The sequence below is a fragment of the Microcebus murinus genome, chromosome 17 (assembly GCF_040939455.1).
Source record: "Microcebus murinus isolate Inina chromosome 17, M.murinus_Inina_mat1.0, whole genome shotgun sequence".
NCBI classification, from domain to species: Eukaryota; Metazoa; Chordata; class Mammalia; order Primates; family Cheirogaleidae; genus Microcebus; species Microcebus murinus.
Genome location: NC_134120.1, coordinates 8,199,632 through 8,227,302, shown reverse-complemented (window position 1 = coordinate 8,227,302; position 27,671 = coordinate 8,199,632). Strand labels below are relative to the sequence as shown.

The 27,671-nt window shown below is 37.1% G+C and overlaps 2 protein-coding genes across 3 annotated transcripts in view; both read right to left on the bottom strand.

Annotated features, from left to right (window-relative positions):
- TMX3 (thioredoxin related transmembrane protein 3) overlaps positions 1-11,063 on the bottom strand; it is a 35,531-nt gene extending 24,468 nt beyond the window's left edge. Inside the window, exons 1-5 of one of the 2 annotated variants that reach the window (XM_020282228.2) lie at positions 10,815-11,063; positions 9,672-9,726; positions 7,354-7,393; positions 6,821-6,944; positions 87-132 (exon numbers count right to left, since the gene is read on the bottom strand). In XM_020282228.2, coding sequence (XP_020137817.2) covers positions 87-132; positions 6,821-6,944; positions 7,354-7,393; positions 9,672-9,726; positions 10,815-10,869 — 320 coding nt within the window. In that variant the 5' untranslated portion in view covers positions 10,870-11,063. Of the gene's footprint in view, positions 1-86; positions 133-6,820; positions 6,945-7,349; positions 7,394-9,671; positions 9,727-10,814 lie in introns of those variants that run through there. The other variant, XM_075993809.1, reaches the window with a different exon arrangement.
- Positions 11,064-18,650: 7,587 nt separating this feature from the next.
- LOC142861599 (paired-like homeodomain transcription factor LEUTX) lies at positions 18,651-19,125 on the bottom strand. The gene is given in 2 exon segments (XM_075993742.1): positions 18,651-19,050; positions 19,052-19,125. Coding segments are annotated over 2 exon segments (474 nt in total).
- Positions 19,126-27,671: the final 8,546 nt, after the last annotated feature.

Sequence of the window (27,671 nt, the reverse complement as noted above, 5' to 3'; positions counted from 1 at the left end):
AGGAAGTTACTGGAAATTAATGTAATAAAATGTAAGTAGAGTGAACTAATAAAAATATACATATAAACATACAACACTCAACTTACAGCTTAATTGTTGGATAACCTCGAACTCCAAACTCTGAAGCAATGCCTTGATAAGAAAAAGAATAAATAATTCTAAATTTTTTTTAAATGAGAAACTAGGTAACAAATGAGCCTTTTACTTAAAAAATACAGATTTATTTACAGAGACCCATAAAGATATGTTTTTAAGTCTTAAGAAAAAATATAAACTCACACACACAAAAAGAAAAAAACATGACATTCTCATATGAAACATTAGTCATCCAACCTATAGTCTACACAAAATTCTATGACAAAATTAGAAATAAATGCCAAAAGAACAGTTAAAAATGTATCTATACTTATTTTAAAAGACATTATGATAAAAAATAAAGTAATTCTCATTTGACTGCATTTCTAGGACAAATACTTCTTCTAGGCCTCATTTATTCTTCTAAAAAAAAAAAAAAAAAGCCCATTTCTTCCATCAGTGTTTTCTGAGACTTCAAGGAATTGCAGTGTATTCTAATTCTAAAAACATAAAATTGTATTTGCAAAATTTCTTAATTACTACAGTTAACAATCAAAAAGCAATTTACCTACTTGTTTTAGGTGTTTCTGCTTTTGTGATAACCTAGAATAATTCCAATTATCTCAAAGATTATTCTGAAATCCTCACATTAATTGAAATGAAAAATAGTTGCTACAATGGCATCTTTTGAGGGGAAAGAAGAAACAGTAACAAAATCAAGCAAAGGTCAACAGGGAATGAGGCTTTTAAAGAGTATGGAAATCACACAGCGAATTAATAATATACTTCTTTGAAGACTAAAGGCAACTAGAACAGGAAAAAAGAAACAAAAAATTCTCAGTTAATACACTTTACACAATACATTAAAAAAACTACAACAGTATATTGCAAAGTACACTGCATTATATGATCTCTTCCTTTGGAATTTTCTTTATTTCCAGGATATTTTCTTATCACAGTTGGGTACAAGGAAACTCCTATATCTGGATCCTTTTTAAGAATCACTTTGGTAATCTTCATTAATCTTTGGTTTTTATCATTTCTCACCAATTCACAAGAATAGTAACAAAGTGAATTTGTGACAAAATAATATCCCAAATCTCTCAGCCTTTCTTTGTCAACTCTAGTGCTTCTACCTTACACATATGGAGAGAGGTAAACTGAAAGAGTCCATATAGTGACTAATGACCAATACTTATTTTCATAAGAGGTGGCACAGACAGAAGAGATAACAAGAACTCAAGTTCCAAAGATACAGGTCCTTTCTCTGAAAAGTTTTGCCTTCTTCCAAGCAAAAACACAAAATGATGGGTAGATTATGTCAGTAAAGCCTGATTTTAATGCCCCCTTCCCAAATTAAGGAGGCAAGTAAATACAAGCCTTTAATACCTTCAACTAAAACTCATTAAAAACTGCCAAAACATAAAGACTAATATAATTGATTGGAGGAGGGAATTATAGCCCAACAGCAATCCCTTCACATAATTTAAATTATCTTAAAATTTACATATATACAAATCAAATAAAGAAAATGAAGTATGCAATGAAAAAATATACTGGTATTTCATAGCCTGATATTGTGTGTTAATAGGTTTCAGAAAGAAAAACCCCAGTTCCATACTCAGCCCTATTACTTAATTTGCTTGACCTCAGTCTTTATATTCAGAAAATGGAGGTATCACCCAACCTATAGCCTCTTGACTTCTTGACCACTAACCTTCGTTTCTAATAGAATTTTAATTGACAGTGACTCCTAAAATTTTGGCCTTAGCTTCTCCTAAAGAGGAATGGCAGTCCAATACTAAAAACAACTACCACAAAAACATACAATGATTGAGTTAGGATTCCAACATCATTTATCATCTATGCAACTCTAGGTAAGTTTTTCAACTTCTCTAATCCTATTCCTCTCCTGAATACTACTCATCTTATAGAGTTATGGGTAGGGATTTTAAAATGAGAAAATCTGTGGAAAAGAATCTAAACAGAGTCTGGCATATAAGAGATTTTTAAATGCTAAATCCATTTCTGTTTACTCTTGAGTCTGATTTCACTGTTAAGTAATTATGTGCTGACACATCAATGTGCAGATATTAATAAAAACTAATTTGTAGAATATTTTATAACTACTTTAATATTCTCCAACTTACACCTCAATTTTGTTAGGAGGCAAAATGGTACTAATTCAGATAAAGAAACTAAAACTTAGGAAGACTTAGTAATTTGTTTGAGAGCAAGCATTGATCACATAACAAAGCTGAGACTAAAACTCAGTCTGACTCAGTTTTTATTCTTTATTTTTGCATATTAGAGAAGAATGATTTATATAGAAACCTGAGATCAATTACTTTACAAACTGAAGAACCTATTTGCAACATGAGTAACTTCCTTGAAGTTCTGCAATTTTAAATGTCTATAAAACGAGATTAAACATGAAGGAAGCCCGCTACTTCATTTGTTTTCTTCTTGAAATGGTAACAGCTTGATGATAGAGATTAAGTATGGATGTGAACCATGGTGATCTTGGACTCCAGGCCTTAATTCCATTTCTAACTTTGGTGTGTGAAATTAAATTATTCAAGGTCATTTCACCTATAGTTTACATTGTTACTTATCTATAAAATGGAGGTGGGGAAAGGAGTGAACAGTTATCTCTGAACTCCTTTTCAGCTCAAAAATACTATTTTTCTTAGAATTTACTGAGTGCCATTACATGTTTAACATGAAAAGGTCAGGGATGCTCCTAAATAGCCTACAATGCACAGGAACACTCCCCTCCACAAAATAAGACCAGATTACCTGGCCCAATAGTGCAAGGTTGCTAAACTCTGGAAAACAGTCACTAACCACCCCCAAAGGAAAAAAACAAAACAGAATTTTCCAGCCCAAAATTTCAGTAATACAAGGTTGAAAAACCCTGAAATACAGTCATTTACCACAGTTTATAACCTAGAGAGGTAAAATTAATTTGTAACTATAATCTGTGAACAAGAAGTCAGACAAAGAATGCTATTAGCCAAATGTCACTGAAAATTTATACATCAAATTGGTAAAATATGATCTTTACCATAAAATGATGTCAACATTTAGGTTGGAGGGTAAACAGAATTTCAATGGTTCCATAATAATAATCAGTATATACCATTACACACAGCATTATGTCATATTTTAACTTCTGAATGAGAAACATTTTTAGTACGTATATCTGAAAGTGTAGGTACAAAAAGGCTAAAACATATATCTAAATTTACAATGGACATTATCTAACTCTTTTCATGTTATTTGATTATGGTATTATTAGTTAAAAATCATGCATCAAAATCTTGGGTACAATTCCAAACACAAAATAGGATAAGTCATAGTTCAAATTTCTCCAGTCGAAAATCTCAATACACAGATGTTTGTTGGACTGAGTCTGATGACATTTGCTTCCAAGTACTGCAATTACATGATTGAGAAATAAGCTACCATCAAAGACTCCTAAAGATTTTATACACGTTATCACTTTGAATAATCTTACCCCATTCTGAACCAAAATCCTATAACTACTTATTCATCAAAAAAAAAAAAATTCTACTTTGTAGTTCTCCAATCTAAGTGTGCAGTGGGATCATTTGAAGTGTAGTTAAAAATGCAAACTCTCATGACCCAATCTCAATGATTTTCATTTGGTAGGACTGATGCAGGACTTCAGAATCTAAATTACTAATGCCCATCCAGGTGATCCTAATGCAGATAGTCTACAGACTACATGCTGAGAAACACTGATATCTGACTGCTTAAAAAGCAACATATGAGGATGGAAGCGGTATCTATAAAAAAGCCAACCCTTCAGTATTCTATAGGTAGGCACAGAATAATACTGACAGATGGCTTGAAAGAAAATTTCAATTTCTTTACCTGTTTGATTCCAAGTTCTACTAAAATGTCTGTATTTGAGCTGCATAAAGAATTTAAGAAAACTTTGAGAATTTATAACCAAAAATCTATTTGTAATTTCTTACCGGTTGTTTTTGAATACTTATCAACTTTTTCTCCACAGCACATAAAATATCTCCTTGATGCTACATTTAAGTGGATAATCCATCACTGACAATAAACTTTAAATAACAATAGATAATTTGCTTATGTTTATAGATTATTGTATGTCTCTCCAGACAAGAATGTAAGTTCTATGAGAGCAGAAATTTTTGCATGTTTTGCTCGGTGATGCATCCAACCTAACATATGATAAGTACATTAAACATCTGCTAAATGAATGAATGCTCACTCTATTCTTCCCTTTTTACAAAGGGATAATTTTTTTCAATAAACCACATTTGGATGATTCAAGCAGCCACAAGGATTTACAAGCAAGCATCACCATGCAGGTTGGGATATAAGTTGTGAGAGGGGGGTGGAGAGGTTTAGTATTTCATATCTGAAGAGTAAATTATACACAGTGCATAAAAGCACTTATGACAATGCCTAGCAGAAGGTGGTCCTCAGTAAATACCAGTTCACCTTTTACTTTTCCAAAGACTAGATGGTTTACTTGAGATACATGTATGTTTCCTACACTGCAACCTCTACAGAGGTTTCTTTCTCCTATTAATTCAACATAATACAATGCTAAGTGAACAAAAAATAAAATGTATAAACAGTCATGGCACAGAAGCAAACAGTAACCACTGAATAGTTTATGAAAAATTAAATTTAAAAAGCCCCATCATTAAGTACCTAAAAAGTTGCAAATTGGATATGACATCTAAAGACTTATAAGAATATAACCTTTTAGTCATAGCATTTAAACCATTTTCTTCTTTAGGCTATGTAGGAAAAAAAATCTTGCTTCCTTTTTCCATAATCACACTTAATAAATATTGAATAATAAACTAATAAACTAGATCTATAACAAAAAATTTGACTTAATGTAAATTGTTAGTTATCATCAAATCATCACAAGACCAGTTTACCACTAAAATTTTTACTGATTTATATAAATTACTTTTCTCATTATTTTTCTTTATATCCCCAAACTCCTTTACACATGACTCTATTACTTCACTGAATGATTCAAGTGATCAAAAGAATCTGCCATTTTTAAGACTTTATTGTACTTATTGGTGTATTTATCTTTCTTCTTCTATTAGGCTGTAAGCACTTCTAGGACAGACAGGATTTGTTTGGGTCTTTCTTTAATCTCTAGAGATTAGCACAGGGCTTGACAAACACAAGTTAGAAAATAAATACTGATTAAATGAATAAATAAGTAAATGTATCTATGAATGAATATGTGTATGCAGGTCTAATCAACATATTTATCTAGACACAAGAACTTACTTTCATGAGCAATAGCTTAAACAGTAACTTCCTAAACACTGTTAAAAGCTTATTTCAAGAAATATCAACTCAAGCTAATTAGCCTTTCTCTAACAATTGCCTGCCATTTGTCTCTTCTTCTGTCAAAATTTCAAAAATTCATTTGTGTGACTCAATTAATTCCAGCTCTAACATCTTACCTACACCTTAGATTCCCTATTCACAAACATCAGTAAAGCGAAAGACCACAAATTAAAAACAGCTAATAACTTGAAAACACAAACAAAATTAAGCTGATTCTTTTCCACATAACCAATGGTTATATTGTTCAGCAACTATACCAAGAATCTTATACCATTGTTTTTATTGTTCTTTTTTTTATATATATAGTGCAAAGCCAATCTATTATATCTGCGGTTTTACTCCTGAAAATGTTTCTAAGAATTACTATTTCCACTTCATTCTACTGCTACCATCCAACCCTGGGATCCCAGCATCCTACACTGGACTAATAAAGAGTCAACTTAGATGAACTTCCTTTCTCTGTTCTTTTTCATCCTACTAGTTGCTGACAAATATATTTTTATAAATTCATTTACCGTCTCAAAATTGTGCATTAACTCCCTATTGACAATTGAGAAAATCCAAAACACTTTGACCTGGTAAGCTCTTGCACCATATATGTGCAAGCCATTTTGCTGGGGGTATGAAATATAAAATATTAATACAATCTTCACAACCTTGAGGATTATCACTTTCCCTTACAGATACAGAAACTAAAATTAACAGAATTAGTTAAGTACTTCTCTAAAGCCAAAAAATTAGGGGATAAGAAAGTTGAGATTAAAACATAGGTCTGTCTTGCTCCAAAGTACAATCCACAGTATAATGCTGATTTCCTGAATAGACTGGACAGATTTAACCTATGGGTCATAATTTGCCCATCTCAGCTTCATTCTATTCTCTGGTACTCATTAAACTCATTTTTAACTCTATGATTTTACTTAATATTTTTTCCAATGTGAATACTTTCCTGATCCTCACTTGTACTTATCTAACTAAGTCAACTCATTCTTCAAGTTCCTATTTATTCCTCTACCTGCCATCTCAGAGTACTCAGACAACAAAGTTTTTTCTTTACTCACACAGCAATATCAATAGTTTAACACTCTACTTTCTGTAGCTGCCTCAGGTAAACTGATTATCTGAAGTGGGCTCAAAGTAGGAAAAAACATGTGTCAGGCATAAGATTCACATATACTGCATATTTATTATTCAATGGCTAATTCATTTAACTCATAAAGTATACAGTCTTAAATTATTAAGATAATTTTGATTTTACATGAGCAAAAATAATTTCTTCCTCCCACACTGAATACTGCTGCATATAATTAAATCATTTTCCTATGAGAACAGTAAAATAATAAACTAAGGAAAGGCTTACTAGAATAGGATGTAGCATCCATTTTTCCAACTTTAACTGGAGAACCAATGCTTTTCATTTCAAGACCAACTTCATTCCAAATTGGCTCCAGTTTTTTACAATGGCCACACCATGGTGCATAGAACTTGTTAAAAAAAAAAAAAGATAACCATTAAAATCGTGTGCTACTGTGAATATCAATCTTAATATTTAAAGAATCTCTTTGACTAAATGATCTGCTAATAATCTGTTTTAGACAAAAAGTTTAATTTTTAAAGTAGTTACATAACAAAAGATAAAACACACATAAACCTAGATAGGTTAACTCCTAGCATATATCCCAAAACTGATAAGATGTGAAGACCATTTTAAATGACTATTGATACCTACTTAAAACATACTCATTTTAATATAAAAACCCAAATATAATATTTGAGAAAACAAATTGAGCATATACATAAGCACTAACTGTATACTGCCATCTTTAAATGAATAGAAAATAATACTTAAAATGGTAAGAGTGGGTAATTAGCATAAAAGATTTACATACTCACATCTACAAGCCAAATGTCATCTTTTCGATTATCTTTAAACCTAAAGAAACAAAAAGAAAAATAAATCTTTGTATGTTATATCCACTTTACGATTCGTTAGGTAGGTAGGGATAATAAACTGATAAATAAGGGAGCATGAAGCAAATACTTTCTATAAATTTGTATGTAAAATTTTTGTTCAGTGATCTCTAAAGCATATTTCATCCACTAAACATCTTAACAATAAAATCTAATTACTTGGTCAAAGATAACTGCAGTAAGGAAATCAACAAAAAGAATTTAAGTAGGACGTAGTAGAAACACAAATATACGCCCCTCACACTTCTATTTTACACCTATGCAGAAAAGTTAACATAGCAGGCCTGAGGCTGCTATGATTAGAAAGACCCATTTCTAAGATTGTCCTTGGTTGGCATCTGTGACCTTGAATTATAGAAGGTTTCCCACCATTTCCTGGTAATGATGGCTCCACGTTCATTAAATGTTTGTGAAAAGTACCCAACTGGGGAATTGCTGCATTGAGATCCCAGATCGTTTGCCTGAAATGTGTAATCTAGGCTGGGGTAATCTTCTATCCCACCATCAGTCAGTTAGGTTTGTCCTTTAACTCTATTAAAATATTCAACCAACCCTGTGAATTAGGGATGATAATGGAAAGTCCATTGTATGCCCCATGATTGAGCCCATTGATGTGTAGCTTGGGCCAAATATCCAGGGCCATTTTTCAGATGCAATGTTCTCGGGGTACCTGAATAGGAAACAAGGATGGTCCTGTAAAGTGTGGGCCAAGTCAGTAAACACAGGAAGATAGCTAAGCTAAACCCAGAGACATGTCAACTGCAGACAGGATGAAAAGAAACACTACAGACTGGATAAAGGGCCCATTGGCTTGACAGATCTGTTTCTAGGCAGTATTTTTAGTCTTAATCGGGATCCGACAAGCAGGAAAGCTTTTTCAAGCTGTTTTGGTGTCTTCTCACAACTGTGGCAAGTCCATGTGTTCTTCCCCAGTGTAGGATTATGTCTTGAATTTCCATGGGCCATCCTCTTGTGGATTCAAGAGGCAATTGGTGTTATATCTGCTAGCACTAGAGTGAGGAACAATTCAGTTTCCACATTTAGCTGACAAGCATGGTAAGGACCCTTTGTTAGTGTAAGGTCCTTTTCAGTGAGCATCCACGTGGGTAACAAAACAATTATTAGGATCAAAACCCCTTCCTCGTCCTCAGGCAGAGTTGCCACTCTTAGGGCACACCGAAGGAGGTGGTCTGTAGTGATGCACCCACAGGCACCACGAAGTTTAGCAAGACTGCCCCTTGTTAACAACGGTTCCCTCAGAATCAAAGTTTCTGTAAACAGACCACTAGCACTCTACAAGACCCATTAGTAAGAATGGCTAAGTGCTTCCATGGGGCAGCCAGGGTCAGGCTTTTTGCTCTTCTAGAACAACACTGTATTCACCAATTATCCTCTCACTGTCCCAATTTAGTCAGGTATCCAGGTGGTCAATTAAGGTATCCAGGTGGTCAATTAAAACAATCAGCTACACTATAAGTAACAATCAAGCCTTTTTCCACTTGTGACAGTGCAAGCCAAGAGGCACAAAGGAGGCACCAGCTCCTCAGTGTTCCATTGTTCCCCATGAAACAGCACCAGGCTAGGGCCAGGTGGATGAAGTACTAACAGAAGAAATCATCCCACTGCAGAGGAACAGTAAACAAAAAGCCTTCTGCCTCTTTATGAGGGGGACAAGAGGAAAAAGGACTAGGAGTGGAAAAGCGCCTCACCTGAGGCCCTTAATAAGGATGTTTTGGCCTTGGGAAATGCCTTGCATGAGGCTCCAACAAGGAGGCCTCCAAATAGATGCCACTGGGCTAGGAGTGCAAATATACATATTAGCATGGCTGGCCTGGGAGTCCTGAGTCCTTGACAACAACTCTCTCCAGAGACTGCAATGAACTAGTTGTGCACCAAGTTTGGTGTGGGGAGGGCACCTTCCCCCCTGTGGCCTGCCAGGAAAGGCCTTGTAATTCCCCGGTAATGCCTGAAAGATCACACATAGGATTTTGGTCTGGAGCTGGACTCCGCACCTGGACTCCTCACCTATCGTAAGCAAGTCCTTGTGATTAATCATCTAATACTACAAAGGTAAATATAGTGTGGTTATTGAATTCTAGCACTCAGTATAATTAAAGGAAAAAGATACAACAAATACAAGGTTAAATGATTTTAAAAGTTTTTTAAAATCTGATTTTTTAAAAGTTTAACTTTTAACTTTAACTTAATATTTTAAAAAATTATTTAAAATATATACTCACGATTCATCTAAATCTTCTACAAATCCTTTACAGAGGGCCACATCAAGTAAAAGAACTGGAAAAAAAGAGAAGACAAATGTAGACAATAAATGTGGACTTATCATTTGTCCTGTACTAGATGTTTAGTCACCTACAAAGTACTTTTGATTTCTTACTCAAAAATTAATCATCGATCCATCCCACGGTACAAGTGATGCAAAAGTATAAGCAGTTCATTCGTTGAATGAATACTCTGCCTGCAACTATACCATGACTGGCAAGTTCTATGTACGTTAATAAATAAAATACACAGGGTTCCTTTTTCTACACATTTTCACCCTCATCTATTCTTCCTTTTTAACATTCTATCTTTTTTGGACTAGAGATAGAAATGACTTCCCTATATTTGTTTCTCTAGTAAGAATTACCTCTTCAATAAAAGCTCCAAATGCCATTCAAAATGCTACTAATATTAGTTTTTCTTCTCCCAAATAGGTGGAAAAATAAGAAAAGAAAGAAAGAAAAGATAGAAAGTCGAGCTACAATTCTAACACTATTTACAGAACAGTGTCTAGCTCATAGTGGGCTCCCAAAGGTTGCTGAGTAAGTGAGTAAACCACAATGAGAACCAGAGTACCCCATGCTGACAGGAGGCCGAGAAAGGCTGACACATACTCAGGTCACTTTTCACAATGCACAATCCCGGGCAGTCTAGCCATGATCTGTCCTTGACCAGACCTCGCTTAGCCCCGGTGGTAAAAATCCTTCAAATGTGACAGGACTCGGAACCTAAAGCCAAGGCAACATTTAGCCCTAAGTTAGGATGGTGCCATCCTCGCCTATCAATGGAGTAAGCGCTACTGAAACTTCCTGCCATAAGAAAATAACCAAACAGAAGGCAGCCACATCTTTTCCACATCTGGTACAGGGTATCCAGCAAAGCCTAGGTCAGGGAAGGACTCGAAAGCGTCCGTTAAGTCAGGTCGCTGCAGGACGGCGCGGCAGGTCCGGCAGGAAGAGACCAGGTGAGTATTTCCGCGGACCCCACAGGCCTCGCTCCATCCCTGGCCGGTTACCCCAGGCCCCGGGCCTGCTTCCATCCCGGCCCCCACTTCAGGGCCGGGTCCCCGCGCGCCGTCGGAATCGCCTCCGCGCGCCCATTACCTGTGGCGCAGAGCTGCAGGGCGGCCCGGCTCATCCGAGCTGCCACGCTCGCCATGGGAAGCTCCAGAAGGCTACTCCGCGTAGGGAAGAGAAAGAAACACCAGCGCCTGCCGCCTCTCCGCCCGGAAAGGGAAGCGGAGGCCGACCCAGCGCGGCAGAGAAGCTCCGCGCTGAGAGCGGGGGCGGGGCAGGTCGGCCTCAGTTACCCTCTCATACTTCTCCGGCCTCTGCCTCTGCGCATGCGCGGGGGTTGCGACGCATGCGCGAAAAGGCAGCGCATGCGCAGTCGCGTTCCACAAATCCTTTGCGAACCTCGGTGGTCTCAGGGAGCGTGGGAACCGCGTCTTGGGAGCTTTCATTTGGGGGCGGAGCGGTGTGTGTGCTTTGGGGGGCGTTTGAAAGAAGCCAAATACCGGTTGAATTTAGTACTGAAGGGGAGGTAGATTCCGAAAACGCTCTTCAAGGTTGAATTTTGAATTTTGGCAGATCATTTGCTTGCTACACCTGTGCAGTGAACGCACCTGTGAGTTTGAATGATGGGTCAGATTCACGGAGAGAGTCATGTGTTAGCAGTGGGTGAAAAGTGGAAGGTTATGGATTGTTGAGCTATGCGACGCTCCACATATTACCAAAATGTATTTGGAATCTTATTTGAAATTTTACAAAACAGGGCACCTCTCTTACAGCAGTAAGCTCCTTGAATGCATTGGTTTTTTTTTTTTTTTTTGCCAACTGAAGGAGTCTCTCTTTAAAACTTTCTCTTGAAGCCTGAAAAAAATGAAGTTAAGTATAAGGAGATTTTTCTGTTGGTTCGTGGTTTGTTTTGAGATGGGGTCTTGCTCTGTTGCCTGGGCTGGAGTGCAGTGGTGTTTTCATAGCTCACTGCAACCTCAAACTCCTGGCTCCAGTGATCCTGGTGCCTCAGCCTGCAGAATAGCTGGGACAACAGGCGCATGCTTTCCCGCTGGCTAATTAGTGATTTACTTGTTTTTGTAGGGAGCAGGTCTCAAGCTCCAGATCTCAAGTGATCCTCCCGCTTGGGCCTCCCAAAGTGCTGGGTTTACAGGCGTGAGCCACCACGGCTGGTCGGCATAGTTATTTTGTGATGACTGTTTTCTGATTATTTGGTGGCTAAATAAAATAATATAAAATATTTGTATTGCTACTTTTTCCTATATGACAGTGATGTTTAAGAACAGTTTGTTTTTGTATGACTGTGCCTGCAGCAGTCACTGCACTTGACGTAGGTGACATTTTTGTAGGCCATAAGGTACCAGAGGATTTAGATTAAACCAATTCTTGAAGTCGTATGAGAACTTCAGAAGTGGATTATGATGTCAGCTGGTTCATCTTTTATTCAAAATTCCAACAGGCAGAAATCTTACAAAATATTGTTATGCATAGTGACTAGAAGCTTTAATTACCTTCTGATTGAGGGTAAACCCTAGATTTCACCCCTTTTGTGCACATAGCACGGTATCCAGTTTAGGCCCTCTACAAATTCAAATACTTTTTGAATGGAAAACAAAATAGGCTAAATAATTAGAGGAATATTAAGGTCATGGGAATGTTCTATCAGCGGTAGCAGGACAGCTTTATATTTCGTGCCTAGACTTGATACTCTTATGCAAAAGCTTTCCTACTTTCATGGCAAGGTCTCTGACCCATCAATTTTGTTTTTCATTGTCATCTATTTCAAAATTCTCTGTCTTCCACAGCATGTAAAATAAAATAATTTCTTTTAGAATTTTCATTATAGCTTAAATTAGCATGTGAAGAAAAACAAAATCTACTCTTGACCTATACCTATAGCTGTTGAGTTCTTAAAATATGGCTAGTGTAATGAAGTAACTGAATATTTAGTTAGTTTTAGTACACTTAAAAACTAACCCTTTGGTTATTGTAAAACTTTTAAGTGGAGTCAATAAATATGAAATCTAAATACTGATTAAGTATTTCTGATGGAATCTTAGAGGCTGTAATGAGATGTACTGTACCGTAAACATAAAATACACACTAAATTTTGAAAATATAAATGTATAAAATGTCTCAATATTTTCTTATATCTTGAAATGATAATATTTTAGATGTAATGGATTAATAAAATATATTAGAGTGAATCTGAACTGTTTTTTTATTTTTCAATGCAGCTACTATATCTACAGGTAATACAGTATCCTGTTGCACTATATTGATCATCCTATGATTATCTCTGAAACTGAGAATCAAGCTAAAAGCAACTTTGATCATATATTTGATTGGGGATCTGATTGAGGATGGTTAATGAACCCTGAAAAAAAAATCCAAGACCCTGCTCAGACTGTAAAATTGGTGATGATTCCATGGGTTGGAGTGCCCTATGAGACACTGCAGACCACTAGGAATAAATGTTCTTGCTCCCTTCCCCTCAGACTAAGTGAGAGATCTAATGCCTTGTAGACCTATTTGGATTTTAGAAAAATCTTACCCTTCACTTAGGCTACTTACTGGGCCTACTCCATTAAAATACCTGGGAAAAGTCCTTATTTTATTGGAAGCTTGAACAAAATAAGCAAAAAGCCTTCTTGGAACCTGTAGTTTATGCTGTCCTGGGCCATATGGTGACAATGCTGAAATGTTACTCAAAGTGTCAGCCACATGCACTCATGCTAACTCAAGTCTCTGACAAGAGCTTGTAACCATGGTCAACAGTGATATCTGTGTTTTTGGAATAGAAAATAACCTAATAACCTAAATAGCCTAATAGAAAATATCCTAATAACCTAAATAACCTAATAGAAAATAACCTAATAACCAAAGAACCTAACTGTTCTCTGGTATATTTATTTTAAAGACAATTACTAGTCATTGGGCATTTACTGAGACAGCCCCAATAACTGAAGGACATAAAATTATATTAACTCCTAAATTACCCCTTATGTCATGAATAATGTCAAAAAAGCATCACAACATGGAGGAAAATGATCATAGAAGGTTCATCATAAAATAGAAATAATATTACAGAAGCATTTTGTTATGATATTGCACAGTGGGATTAAATGTATTCATGTGCAAGTGGCTTATTTTCCCCTATGACTTTCTAAAATGCTATGTGAAGACTTGGCCACTTGTGTTACTTGCAGACTTCACCTTTCTACCCATTGCCCCAAGGATACATGGCAATGGGCTTGGTTCACAGGTGACAGTTCCAAAATAGAGTGGCATGGCTCAATATGGAAAGCACTTTTCTATGTCCAACAGATAGTAAATTCTTCATGGAAGAAGAATAGGCCAGGTCGGCAGCCAACTGAGCTAAATTACAGGCTTTGTTCCTGGCAGTAATAGATCTGGACACAAATAAAATCCCCATGATTTGAGTGCAGTTTCATAAAAGTGCTCATAATATCACAAACACCTATAATCTGGTTCCTGTGTCCTTTGATTTGATTCCATTAACCCTTGAATGAAACTGTGGCGTTTTAGATAAGAATTTTCAAATTCTCTTGTACCTTCCTTTCCCAGATCTGGAAAAAAACCTTCCAAAAAAACCTTGTTCCATATCATGGAAAAATTAATTTTAGGAACTATAATCTGGGCTGTATATATTAGGTTGGTCCTATCTGAGATGCCATTGCCTCTAGGACATTTCAGTGACAGAGGAAAAAGCAATGTTTTATAGATAGATAGATATCTGTTACATTGTAATGCTAATTCAGATATAAGTCAGTGAAGACTCTTCAAACAGGCAATTGTTTTTGAAATGGTGAAATCTCCAACACCATTTCTACTTCAACAAAAGTACAGGAGAGTATATGAATCAGTGCAGTCCCAGCTCTTTATGGAGGAAACAAACATTTTTATTTATTTTTATGAAACTGTGATTACCTCTCTTATCAAAGAATGGTTTACAGTTCTTCATATTTAAGTTTTAGAATGTACTAAATACTTCCTGCTATTTTTCTTTCAAGTACAAAATAATTTCTCAATTCTCTGGCTTTCGTACTATAAGATCACTCTGGCAAACTTTATCCATGTTGATATATTTTCAGTTCTCAAACATTTAAGTTCAAAAAGTGGGGGAGCTAGTTCCAATAAAATATACTGTTTCAAGGAAAGAATCTTGACTCTCTTTTAGGTGGGCCAGACAGCATTTATAGGAGTTACAGGGCTTTTTTTTTTTTTGAGTACTCTGTGTATTTTATGTATTTCTGTTATTTCTATGGTGCACCCTACTAAGGGCTCAAGAAATAATAATCATATCTTGAAGTCTGACTCCTCGAAATAGGTATTGGTATATTTTTTGAAGGCTTTCTATAGGAATGTCCCCGACAGTGGGATCTCGGGTAATCACTGTTGGGATTCCCCTCGCGCGCAGGCGCATAGGCGATAAATTTCTCTCTTCTCAATCTACTTCATGGCGAGTTGAGTTGACCCTTCAGGCAACTTCTGGGAGGGAAAGGGGAAGTTTCCCTTCACCCCCACAATTTGGGTAGCCAGCAGGAGCTTCCAAGCCTCTCTGCTGTTTTGAGAGCCGCAGTGTGGAGAGAATCTGGACTCTCCCAGCGGGACATGGGAAAATACCTTAACTTCCCTGTCAGACTCCTGGCTTTCCTCCGTCTCTCGGTGGGCTCCGGTGGAGCAGATGGTAAAGATCATTGTCTCTTTTGCCTTTCCAAATTTAAGATTGATGAGGGAAAAATTTTTGCCTGGGGCCAGTCTGGGTATAGCGACTGTGGTATATTTTTTGGTATTTTGTGGTATGAATATTCATATTGTCTGATCCCTCTTCTCTCAAAAATAGCCTTTTTGTTGTTGTTGTTGCTGCTTTCTTTTGTCATTGTCTTTCTGTGTCGTCCTGTCACGAAGAGGGTCACCACAGGGCAGAACACGGGCGGGAACCCCTGCAAGCCGCTCGTGGAGCGCCTGCCCTGCGGCCGAGCCGGTTTCGTGGTTCTGACTAGACCGGTGGCGTCTTTCAAAGACAAACTTTGCGGCAGGTCCCCGGAAGAAAAAAACATACGAGGTTCCCCTCTGGTCCGGCTGCACGTCCCTTGTGACTGAGCGGGAATTTTCTCCTCAGTCTCCTCAGCGGTGGCGGCGTGTTTTTTGAGAACATGTCAGGCAGCCAATGTGAAAAAAGAGTCGTGGCCGGGCGCGGTGGCTCACGCCTGGGAGGCCAAGGCGGGCGGATTGCTCGAGGTCAGGAGTTCAAAACCAGCCTGAGCAAGAGCGAGACCCGTCTCTACTATAAATAGAAAGAAATTAATTGGCCAACTAATATATATAGAAAAAATTAGCCGGGCATGGTGGCGCATGCCTGTAGTCCCAGCTACTCGGGAGGCTGAGGCAGTAGTATTGCTTGAGCCCAGGAGTTTGAGGTTGCTGTGAGCTAGGCTGACGCCTTGGCACTCACTCTAGCCTGGGCAACAAAGTGAGACTCTGTCTCAAAAAAAAAAAAAAAGAGTCGGGGTGCAGACACATACGATTCTAAGCAGCACACTCTTTGTACCCCAGGTATCAAGCTCTAGGGGGGGGGGTCTTTGTCTTAAAAAGTTCTACTATCTTTGTCTTATCTTGTCTACTTCTGACAGTGATTTTTGGGGACTCAGGGAAACTGCCTTGTCTGTGCCCTCTCCTCACTAAACCCGAGAAGTTCCCTCCTGGGCTTTCTATGAAGAGGCGTCGGATTGAGTCACTTTTGGAATAAATATACCATTGAGAATTCTAATTTTTAATGGCCAAAAGGCGGATCCTTTAAATTAACAGAGTTCTAAATTTAAAAAAAAAATTATTTTACATATTTCTTATTCTAAACAATTACTTTGTGTTGCTAGAGAAATGACGTTAAAAGAAACACAAAGTGCTGCGGCTAGCTTTAAAAATTCTCTTGGCAGCATTTGAAGACCAAGTATCTGATCTAAAACAAAGATTAAAATCCTTTGAACACTACCCCTGTGGGAATAATGGCAGAGGCAAATTTATCTTGTAGCCTAATGGTTAAAGATCTGTGCTTTCACTGCAGCCTGTTCTGGTTTATATTTGTGTATAAATGTACACCATATACACTTTCACCATTTATTGATTCTATTTACTTCCACGGACAGCTTTTGATTTCCTGTATTCTGTGAGAGCATATGGGGCTTTTAGACCTGTATGTATAAATGGTCAGCTGAAAAACTGGGACCCTAGAAAGTATGTCTAGACAAAAAGTATGGGTTACACCCTGTTTATGACTAAAGAGACTTTTCTTTCTTTGAGCTGTTTTGGAGGCTTTTTTAGATATAGTAAAATCTGTTCACCTCTTTGTAGACACTTCTTACTTTAAGTTATAACCTTAGTTAAGGCTTATTAGTTTCACTTAAAAGGGTACTTTGGATAAAAAGTGGAAAATTAAAAATGTCAACTGTTTGTCCCAGCTAAAGTCAGCTCTACTCATCTTCACTCCTCTCTTCTCCTTCCTCTTTGCTGATCATGGATTTTTGACCAATCAAAGGTGGCCAACTGTTCAAATTCTGTTTAAGTTAGGCAAATGCTGAGCTGTAACCATCCAGCTGTTTCTATGCCTCATTTCCATTTTCTGTATGTCACTTTCTTTTTTCTGTCCTTGATTTTTCTTCTAACATGCTACAGCTTTGGAGTCTCTCGGAACCTGTTCTGGTTCAGCTGTCCAATTCATGAACCATTCTTTGCTCAATTAAATTCTGTTAAATTTAATTTGTCAGAGGTGGGTTCTGAAATAGAGAACCCAGAGTCCAAGCAAGGTACTTGCTGGACCCATCATGTCCGTTGCTTTCTCTCTCAGGGCAACTGGGGCTCATGGTAAGTTCTCTCTCAGACTCCAAAACTTCATATGGTTGTGTTTTGAGCTCTGTGTGTGTGTTTGAGCAATTTTTTTATCCAAACTGGGTTCAGAAGTCACAACAGAAACTAAAATAAGCCCAGGATCAGTTGGATATGATAATTAATTAGCTTATATTTCATGGCCCGTTAGAGGCTTCAAATGTCTGACCAAGTTAGGCAGGCGCTAACAGTAATTGGCAATACTACAGTGGGTGTGAACTCCAGCTCTCAGGGATTCACTGAGATTTCTGTGTTCTATCCTTTTGTTCCTTTTTCTTGTGTGCTTGTGTAAGGAAAAACCATTGCCTAAGTTGATCATGGAGATCTGAGAGCCAAAGCCAAGGTTCAAGGTAAAAATAGGATCTTTAATTTCTCAAGAACTTAGTATTCTACCTTCTGGCTATGGGTACAGATCTATACATGTATAATAAGTATTAGGCCCTGGAAGCAGCAAACGCTTACAGAAATGGCAAAATCGTACTAAAGGCAAATTGTTGCCTAGCTAATAATTGCTTAAAATAATAAAATAGGTAATTAAAAGATTGATAGTCTGGATAAAAATAATATTTAAGAGCCAGAAAATAAAAATTCTTTATAAATGCTATAAGATCTGCTTCTGTCTGTATGTCTATATGTCTATGTATGTCATATGTATGTTAATTGGCTTAAAAATAAGCACTTAAATCAATTTTGTTTTTCATGTATAGATGTTTATTGAGTGCATCTGTGAGTGAAGGGAGAATCAAGAAGTTCCTATTTTGCCATGTTGTTGACGTCACTCCTCTGATGACTATCTTTAATACTGAAATTTGGGTGAGGAAGCACTCATATGGAATGCAGAAAATGCAGGCAATCATGAAAGGTAAGAGGATTTTATTTTTTTCCTACAGAAAAAGATACATCCCTGGTTTCTGATCTGTTTAAACTGGAGTTGGTCAGGATTTAGATCACAGATCTTTCTCAGGAGCTGTGGGTGTAGCAGGATTTGCACTGAAAATCAGTACTGGCCATACTCCCTCAAGCAAGACACCATGGGAAGAGATATTGATCTAGGCTGCTGGGATCCTCTTCACCAGGTAGGTCACATAAGTGTACAGACTTACCTATTTCATAAGGAATGGAGGCCCAAGGAGGATCAAATTCCCCCAGACATATCTGTTGAATATCAAAAGGCTGAGAATCCCATGATGAATTCCACACAGAAGCACTAGTCCCTCTAGGTCTGTTGATACTAGAAGGCTTGTGTGGATCATGGTAAGATGCATCTGGGCTTCCAGGACTCACTGGATGAGTGTTTGCCGCACTTATGAGTAAGGTGGTCTCCTCCGCTTTCACTGATGTAGTCTGGTTTGATGCTCCTGGCGACAAACTTGGCTGAGTTTGTTGCTGCTGCTGCTTCCCCTTCTTCCATTTGGCACCAAGTCTTTATCACTGATTCATCAAAGTGGAGCCTTGAAGCCAGTTTCCCCATGGTAACCCAGTTTGGGAACATGGTCTTTTTGAACTCCACTTTCAGTACTTTGAGTTGTTCCAGACTAAAGTTTGTGTGGTGCCCACGAGAATTCTTTGGCATTGCTGACTTGATAATAGACATAATATCCCTTAGAAGTGCAGAATTCCTAGCTTACTCTATGTCTAAATCAAATATTTCATTAAGAAGATAGAAACTAACTCAAATGCTTTTTAGTTCATGTGACTTTAGTAATATAGTAACTGACCTCTGCTCAACTTTCTTTTCAATTCTTTTGTACCCTGATTCACAATTTCTCTTTACATCCACCTTTTAAGGGAGATAATTAACATGGATCCGAATAACTCAGATGCTGTGAGTCTCCTTCATTATTCTCTCAAATTCTCAAAGCTAATTTAGACTGTAATCTTTACCCGAGAATCCACTGTTGTTCAATATGATGATGATTTTTTTCTCTGTAAACAGGGTGCCCTCTTGGACTCCCTCATTCTTTTAAAGACTCTAGCTGAACAAAGCCTTAAAGCCTCTAGGTCTAAACTCCAGTGAGTACAGACAACTGTTGCTTACTTAGGACACAAAATATCTCAGGGTACTCAAAAGCTCACCACAAAATGCCTTGAGTTGATTTTGTAATAGCCCTCACTGGAACCTGCAGATTGGCAAAAGGAAAAGCTGCCACTATTTACACAGACTCCAAATATGCTTTTGTAGTCTGCCCTGCACAATTTGGAAATCTAGTAGTTTCTTAACTTTTTCTGATACTCCTATTGCCAATCAGCCTATAATTGCTGTCCTATTACAAGCTATCAACCTTCCTCCTAAGATTGTTGTTGTTCATTGCCCAGCCCATGCTAAGGAAATGGAAACTGTATCTCTAGAAAATATGCAGCCAAATATGGCCCGCCCTATCTTTTTTCCACTCAGTTTATCACTCCGTCCTTATCCCTGTTTGATATTATTGATCATCAGGCTAATGTACCACATCTGAAAAGGATAGGTGGATACAAAATGATACTAAATAATTATCACATGGATTGTATATTTGGCCAAACAGACTCCCTATGGCCTCTTTTCTTAACCTTTTGACTGGTACTTATATACCATCAGATGGGACATAAGTGCAAACAAAGGATAATTAAGAAAAATATATATATATACGTGTAGTTGGTACTCCCCTGGGATCTACAATATCTCTGACCAAAGTATTTCCCAGTGCACTGTTTATAAATCTCACCGAGTGTCTAAGGAAAACATACTCTCCAGGAAGCCCCCAAAGGCCCAGACTGTACTTTGCAGCACTCCAAATTAATTTTATAGATTTACTCTAGCTTTAGGCTCTTCTTACTGTTTGGTTAGAATTTGAATGCTATCCAACTAGGCATACTAATGCTACAACAGTGGTAAAGAAATAAGTAACTGAGATTATTTCTCATTTTTGGTATTCCTTTATGGATTGAGTCAGATCAAGGGATTCATTGTATAGTGGAAATGAACCACTTGTCTGCAAAAGCTCAGGGGTACTTATTATAGTTTCATACCCTATATCATCCACAAGCCTCAGGGCAAGTGGAATATAAAAATCTAGACATAAGAAAAACTTTGGGAAAAGTCTGTCAAGATACTGGACTTAAGTGGCCAGAAGCATTACTTCTGGCTCTGATAAAAATCTGAAATGCTCCAATTAGAACACATGGATTAACCCCTTTTGAAATAGTGGTCAGTCACCCCATGCTTACTGGCACCTCTAAACCTTCTATTCCTGGACTGACTGAACACTATGGGAATTTAAGAGAACAATTTGATACTGTGACTAGATACATACAGACGATAACTAATATGCTTGGAGCATATCACGAACAGGTGAAAGGAGCATGGCCTCCGCCAACTGACAAGCTCTGCCATTCTGTTTGACTAAGAGATCATGTGTATATCAAAGTTTTTAGAAAAAGATATGCACTGTCACCTTGCTGGGAAGGCCCTTATGAAGTTCTGTTAACCTGATGTTCACCACCATCAAAATAAAAGAAAAATCTTCCTGGATTCACGTGAGCCATGCCAAACTATACTGCAACAACTGGAGGATCACCCTATAGGTGACCTGAAAGTAAGGATTTCTGGGGCCATTTTCCAGGACCCTGAAGCAGACAACTTCATGAAGTAGACAGCTTTTTCCCAAGGTTATGAATCAAGAAACACATTTTTCATTTTAAAACTCCTCCCCCCCCCCATTTTACTGCACCCTCAAAAGGGTCCTTTAAAAACACTTCTTCTTTTAAGCCTTCCCCTTCAAGGATTGTACATTGGAAGCTGAGTGGAAATAACATCAATGTATACTATTCTCTTTAATCTTTCACTATGACTCTCCTTTCAAACTATGGCTTGCTCTTACTAACCCTTACTGCTTTTCCAGCAGGTTAGGCACAGATCTAGTATCCTTTTGCACCAGTCTTTCAAACTCAGCCACATTAATTAATCAATCTAATTGCTGGTTACACCAACATCTAGACCATGCAAAGAAACCTGAACTCATTTTGTTTCTGCCAGTGTGAGTGCCTGGTGGAACCAGTCTGGAAGATCTATGTATGACAAGATGTGTCATCCACAGCCAGAGGAGAAAAAACCGGTCATACCGTTTCTCCTGTTGGTGAGTCAAGTGGACAAAGAGAAACCTCTGGGAGCTCAAAAACTGTATTTTGCTCAGATAAAGTTTCTAGGAAGAATATTTTTGTCTTTTCTGGGTGACATCCTAGGGAAATATTGTGATCAAACCCTATGATTTGATTCCACAGATGGCATCCTTGTACCTCTCACAAAAATCATAAATGGCACTGACACTAACCTTCATGACGTCAACATTTGTCAAATTACAAGATGGATGGCTCACAGCTGGCCTGTGCAACTTAGGGTAACTCACTTGCTTCCCTTGTAAAGTTACTAGACACTAAAGATGCATATAGATAGAGCAAAATTCTGGACTGATTGGTTAGGTGACAAAACCAAGCCCTATAACTGCCAGAACTGAACTGAAAGCCTTTTATTTCAAATATTTCACAACCTGTTCTGTTACCACAGACTGGCAGGGACACACAGAAACTGGAGATGTGGAAGTGCCAATGAGGAAGAAAAGGCACAGCAAACTCCAGGCTGGGAGGTCACAGGTTCCAATCTGACCCTATCTGTAAATGACACTGGTCTTTTTATCTTGTGTGGTGATAAAGTATACAAGTGGCTCCCATCTAGATGGTCAAGATTCTGTGGACTTGGTTATCTGACACCCTCTGTTACCAAGTACTTTACTTTAAATGCCAGCCAAATTACAAACTTGGGCTTTTTCATTCATAAAGTGGTACCACACAAAAATACTAGATGTGATATTATATATATATATGAAAAAAACCAACCCTACTTGTATATTACAATTCTAAGTGCTGAGGACTCTTTTCCCAGTATTTGGAACTTGTGAGGTTGAAAGGCAGTTTTGAATCTCTCCATGGTAATAGAACAAAAGTTCAACATCACCATGTAAGCACTGGGAGCACTTCAGTTAGAAGTCAAAAGTCAAGCCTCTGTTGTATTTGAACACTGCCATGCCCTGGATGCCCTGACAGTCCAACAGGGAGGAACTTGTGTGATTATTGGCAAAAAAAATGCTGTTTCTATGTAAACTGCTCAGAGCAAGTAGAGACTTATCTACACCTCTTTTCTATTAGATTAATGAAGACGAATTCCCAGGAGTGGGAGACTGGTTTAATGGGGTGTGGGGAAATGTGCTTCACTCTGTTCTTTTCTACTTATTCATTCTCATTCTAGTCTATGTCTTGCCCCACTTTTTCAGATATCTTGCTGCTGGACTACTAACCTGATTTCTTGTTCCACAGCTACTGACTAAGCTTTTAATGTGTGAACCTTCTAGTGAAGTTCCAGACAGAGAGAATGAAGGAGCTCAGGAAATTTTATCCCAAAATATAACTCCTTGGTAGAAAGAGTATTTTGAATTAAAGGCTTTTAAAGATCAACAGACTTTAGAAGGCATGTTCTCTCTCTCTCTCTCTGCGTAAACCAGATGGACCCATCAAGAAAAACAATTGACTTCCCTTCCCCTCCCTGTTATCTCAATATATTGCAGTAAGGAAGTTCAACAATGCAACCAGACCTGGCCCAAATAATTTTAAACATAATACCTGTCTCTCAGATTAACTTACAAGTAAATCTGTTTACCCCCATCCACTCATTCTTCCTCCCTATATTTGTTGGCCCTAAACAGAAATGCCTATATTCCTCATTTTCTCTCCTCTAAAAGGAGAGTATATCAAGTTCTGGACCCCACTGAGATATTGGGTAAATACTCTTTGATTCTCCCTGTGTGCAGGTGCAGGATAAATAAACCTCTTTCTCTTATTAATCTACTTTATTGTGAGTTGACCTTGTGGTGAACCATCAGGGAGATGGGAAGTTTCCTCTCACCCCCACAAAACCATGGTTCCCAAAACTATATATGGAAAACTGTAATTTTGAGTCAACTGTGCCATACTACCAATTTACAGACCAGGGACCATGATGGTTGAACATCAGTGGGAGAGGGGTGGAACTCCCTTCCAGATCTTTGGACTGGGGACCTCCCATAGATTCATTTAGCCTAGGACAAAAGGAAGATATCCAATGTGTAAGGAGAACTATATAGAAAAAATATTGGAGCTAGGAGAAAAGGTTATGTGAAGACTAGAGAGACTCATAAGCTAAATAGACTCAGTTTATGATTTTATGTGAATTAACAAGTCTTTATGAACTAAAACAGCTCAGAAATGGAGACAAACCCAGCCAGATCAGCACCAGGCAGTGAAGGGGAGTTGATGAGATCGTCTGAAAAGAACTTATCAATGACTCATGACTTCCACACCCTCTATCTTTGTTCTGAGAAATAAGACAAAAGATTCAGAATTAAAAATAAGTGTTGTTTACTAAAAGCCAATTTAAAAAATTAAAGGAGTGGGAGGAATGAACATCACATTTTAGTTTCTCAATATATCAAAATTGCAAATCATAAGTCCCTTTGAAAATTGTGGTTGATGGGGAGTAGACAGGGATGAAAAGACACTCTAATCCTCAACAAGAGATAGAAAGGAAGCCTTCGAAAACTTTGGAAAGCTCTTTGAAAAGGGCACCAGAAATATAGATTACAATGCAGTTATAGTCTTTCTTTCTCTCTCTCTCTTTCTTTCTTTCTTTCTTTCTTTCTTTCTTTCTTTCTTTCTTTCTTTCTTTCTTTCTTTCTTTCTTTCTTTCTTTCTTTCTTTCTTTCTTTCTTTCATGTTAAGGACCCACCATTTTGTTGAGATTCTACCTTGCTCAAACTACTGACCACCTAAGGAATGAAGTCTTCATAATTTGGCTTGTTTATACTTTCGAAGCAAAGATAATTTGCTTTCATTTAAGGAGTGCTGAGGGGCATTTTGCATTTGTTGCAGTAAACCCTCATAACAACCTCAAGTGCTATAAATTGGTAATCCTTCCTTATAGATGAGTAAACTGAGATTTAGGAAATAAACCAGCAATGACTTGCCTAAAATGAGAATTTACCTAAGAGACCTTCCACATTCCTCTATAACTTCAACTGTTAAAAATAAAGTTTTACGCTTGATTGCATGTTTTTACTTATTCCACATTGTGATGATTTTTGACTTATAAAAGCTAAGATTGTTTTTATCAGCCTGGAAAGACCTTTATTTAGGTTCCAATGTTTTGCTAGTGGTAAGAATAGCGACATCTGCTGGGGCCACGTGTTTCAGCATCAAAGAGCAAGATCGGAACAATTGCCTTTCATCCATGTCATGCCTGCATTTTCCCAGGAGAGAGATACACAATGGAGAAATAACAACATCCATGTTTTATTTAGAATGAAGGCTTATTATGGACAAAGCCAAGCTTTTTAAGACAAGATTACAAGATCTGAAAGCTTCTAGAATAATATCTTCTCAAGGAAACCCACACTATGAAGAAGCTTAAAAAGTCAGAAAGAAGGCAGTTAGCAGTGGTTGCTATAGTAGCAAATGTAAACCTGTCCTGTGGGAAGAACAGAAGAGAATAGTTAGCTACCTCCAGGGGATTGGTTCTAGGGCTCATTAAGAGATATAAGTGACAGGAGATACCTAATTCTGAAAAGACAAATGGCTAGAGAAACACCTGTCTGTAAATTCTTTTATTATCAGAAGCTGTGGTATCTGGGGTGTAGAGATTAGCCAACATAGCAGGTTACCAATATCTGTATTATTTTAAAATCCAAACAGCATTTTACAGTCAGCATTGCAATGTGTTTTGAAAGCCACAATATGACAATAGCAAGGGATTATGGTCATTGTCTTGCTGAGGGAGAAATTTTACTCATCACATATGTTTAAACCACAAATAGAAATCCATAAATGCCAAGAGTTTTATGTGTAGTGACTCAAATGTTACAATTTTAAATTTCTTTCTGATTTAAAAGCACTGTCTCCTAATTCAGTATTCTGAAAATGACTTCCCCTATTTATTCCTTTCATACTTTTATAAATGTCAACATTTTCAGATTTTTTTTTTCAGGCTAGAGATCACAACCATTTAAATTCATTCCTTGAAGAAAATACTTGATACCACTGTCTTAGAGTTACCATTCTCTAAATCGTATTTTTTTTGCAACTTGTCAGGATGAAGACAAAATATGTGACAGATTTGAGTAGTTCTTTTAACTTCTCTCTTCTCAACCTGCTCATATTTTTTTAGAAATTTAGAATTGAGTTTTTATGAATAATTCCTCCTTTTGAATTTCTTTAGCAATTAGTTTTTTAGACCACAAAATGCTTTAAGATATCATTAGATCAGCCTTACTCCCCATATCTCTTGTAGAGATTTCAGTATTTCCCTCATGAATGTTTATAAAGGATTTCTTTAGCTAGAAAAATTTCTGAAACTTTATATTGCTGAGATAACCTTTTTATGATCACAACATTTTAAAAGGACATTTGCTTAGGTATATAACTTTATATCCAACATTCTTTTTCTTAAATACTTTCTTTGCTACTGATCTGCTCTAACTCATTGTAAGCTTTATAAATTTCTCTATGCCTTTGATGTTCTTAAATTTCATTCTAGCATTTCCAGGCATAGGTTTTTCTTTGTATATGCTATTTGGTGTTAAGATAAATCAGGCAAGAAAACTCAAGTGCACACACACTCGTGGCTTTCTTGAACTGCTCACACTTCTTGCCAGGGGTTCTCACCAAACTGCCTTAGAATATGTCCAGGACTCTTCAGCCAGAGGTCCATTATTTGCTAAGTGATATGTAAGAACCAGTATAAATTCACCCATTAAAAACACCGTATCTTGTAAGATCCATGTTGGTTTGTTCTTCTAACTGAATATATATATTTCTTTTATCTGCAAAGTATGTATGTCTTTTGACAATTTCTTTCAAAGGTTTTGTTCCATCCTTAGAACCTTACGTTAGAGGGACATCATGTGGTAATATAAGGTTATGCAGGCAGGCTTGTCAGTAACATTCTTATAGAATCACTTTTAAGAGATCAACTCTTCAGTTACAGGATGCACTTTTTCTATTGGCAAACATCATATATTTTTATACCAAAATATTTTATCACTGTGTAATCTACTAAATTATTTGAATGAAATTGAGCTTTCAAGATTTTAAAGAAATATGTGTTTGAAATAAATAAAGGGAATAACAATTCTAAAAGGCTGTCTTAGTACATACAGTGATCAAAACTATAAAACTCCCCAGTGGATGTCATTTTTGAGAATAACTTAAATTTGAAGTCATTAACATTTGAATCCTAATCACATCCTGTGCTATGAGGACCCACATTTTTAAAAAAGTATGAATTTTTATTTGCTTATCAAAAACAGGAATAGTAACCTTAAATATTGAGCCCAGGAGTAGCATCTATGAAATATAAACATCTCTGCCCAACTTGACAGTGAATTAACATTAACTGAGTATGAGCTACTGAAAGACCTTTATGATTCAAATTTTGTTTTTCTAGTATTCTGATCTAAATAATTATTAATGTTAGTTATTACATCATGTTCATCTTTGTATCATCGTATTCTGATGCTATGCATTAAACACATGGTTCTTTTAAACTTTTTTTGATGCAATAGTGTTATTGTGTTTGCACTATGTTTTCTTCGTATGTTTTTATTTTGTTGATTTACAACATATCCAGTTTTTATAGAGCATTGAAGACCAAACCTATACAAAACATCAAGTGTTTTAGTTTTGATTTCTAGCAGAGCCTGAGATTAGATCCTTGTGGAGTGATTTAGTGAGCAAGTGTCCTCAGGAGAAGAGCCTGGAGTCATTAGGACAGGACAGGGGATCCAGCTCAGCAAGGGTGTGTCTTAGCTGGAGACAAGCTTCCAACTGATCCCACAAAACAGTTCTAGGGCAACCCTGTCCAATAGAAATATATTGCATGCCATATAGGTAATTTTAAATTTTCTAGTAGCCACATTTAAAAAGGTAAAAAGAAACAGATGGTTTAGACACATTTTATTTGAACCAATGCATCCAAAA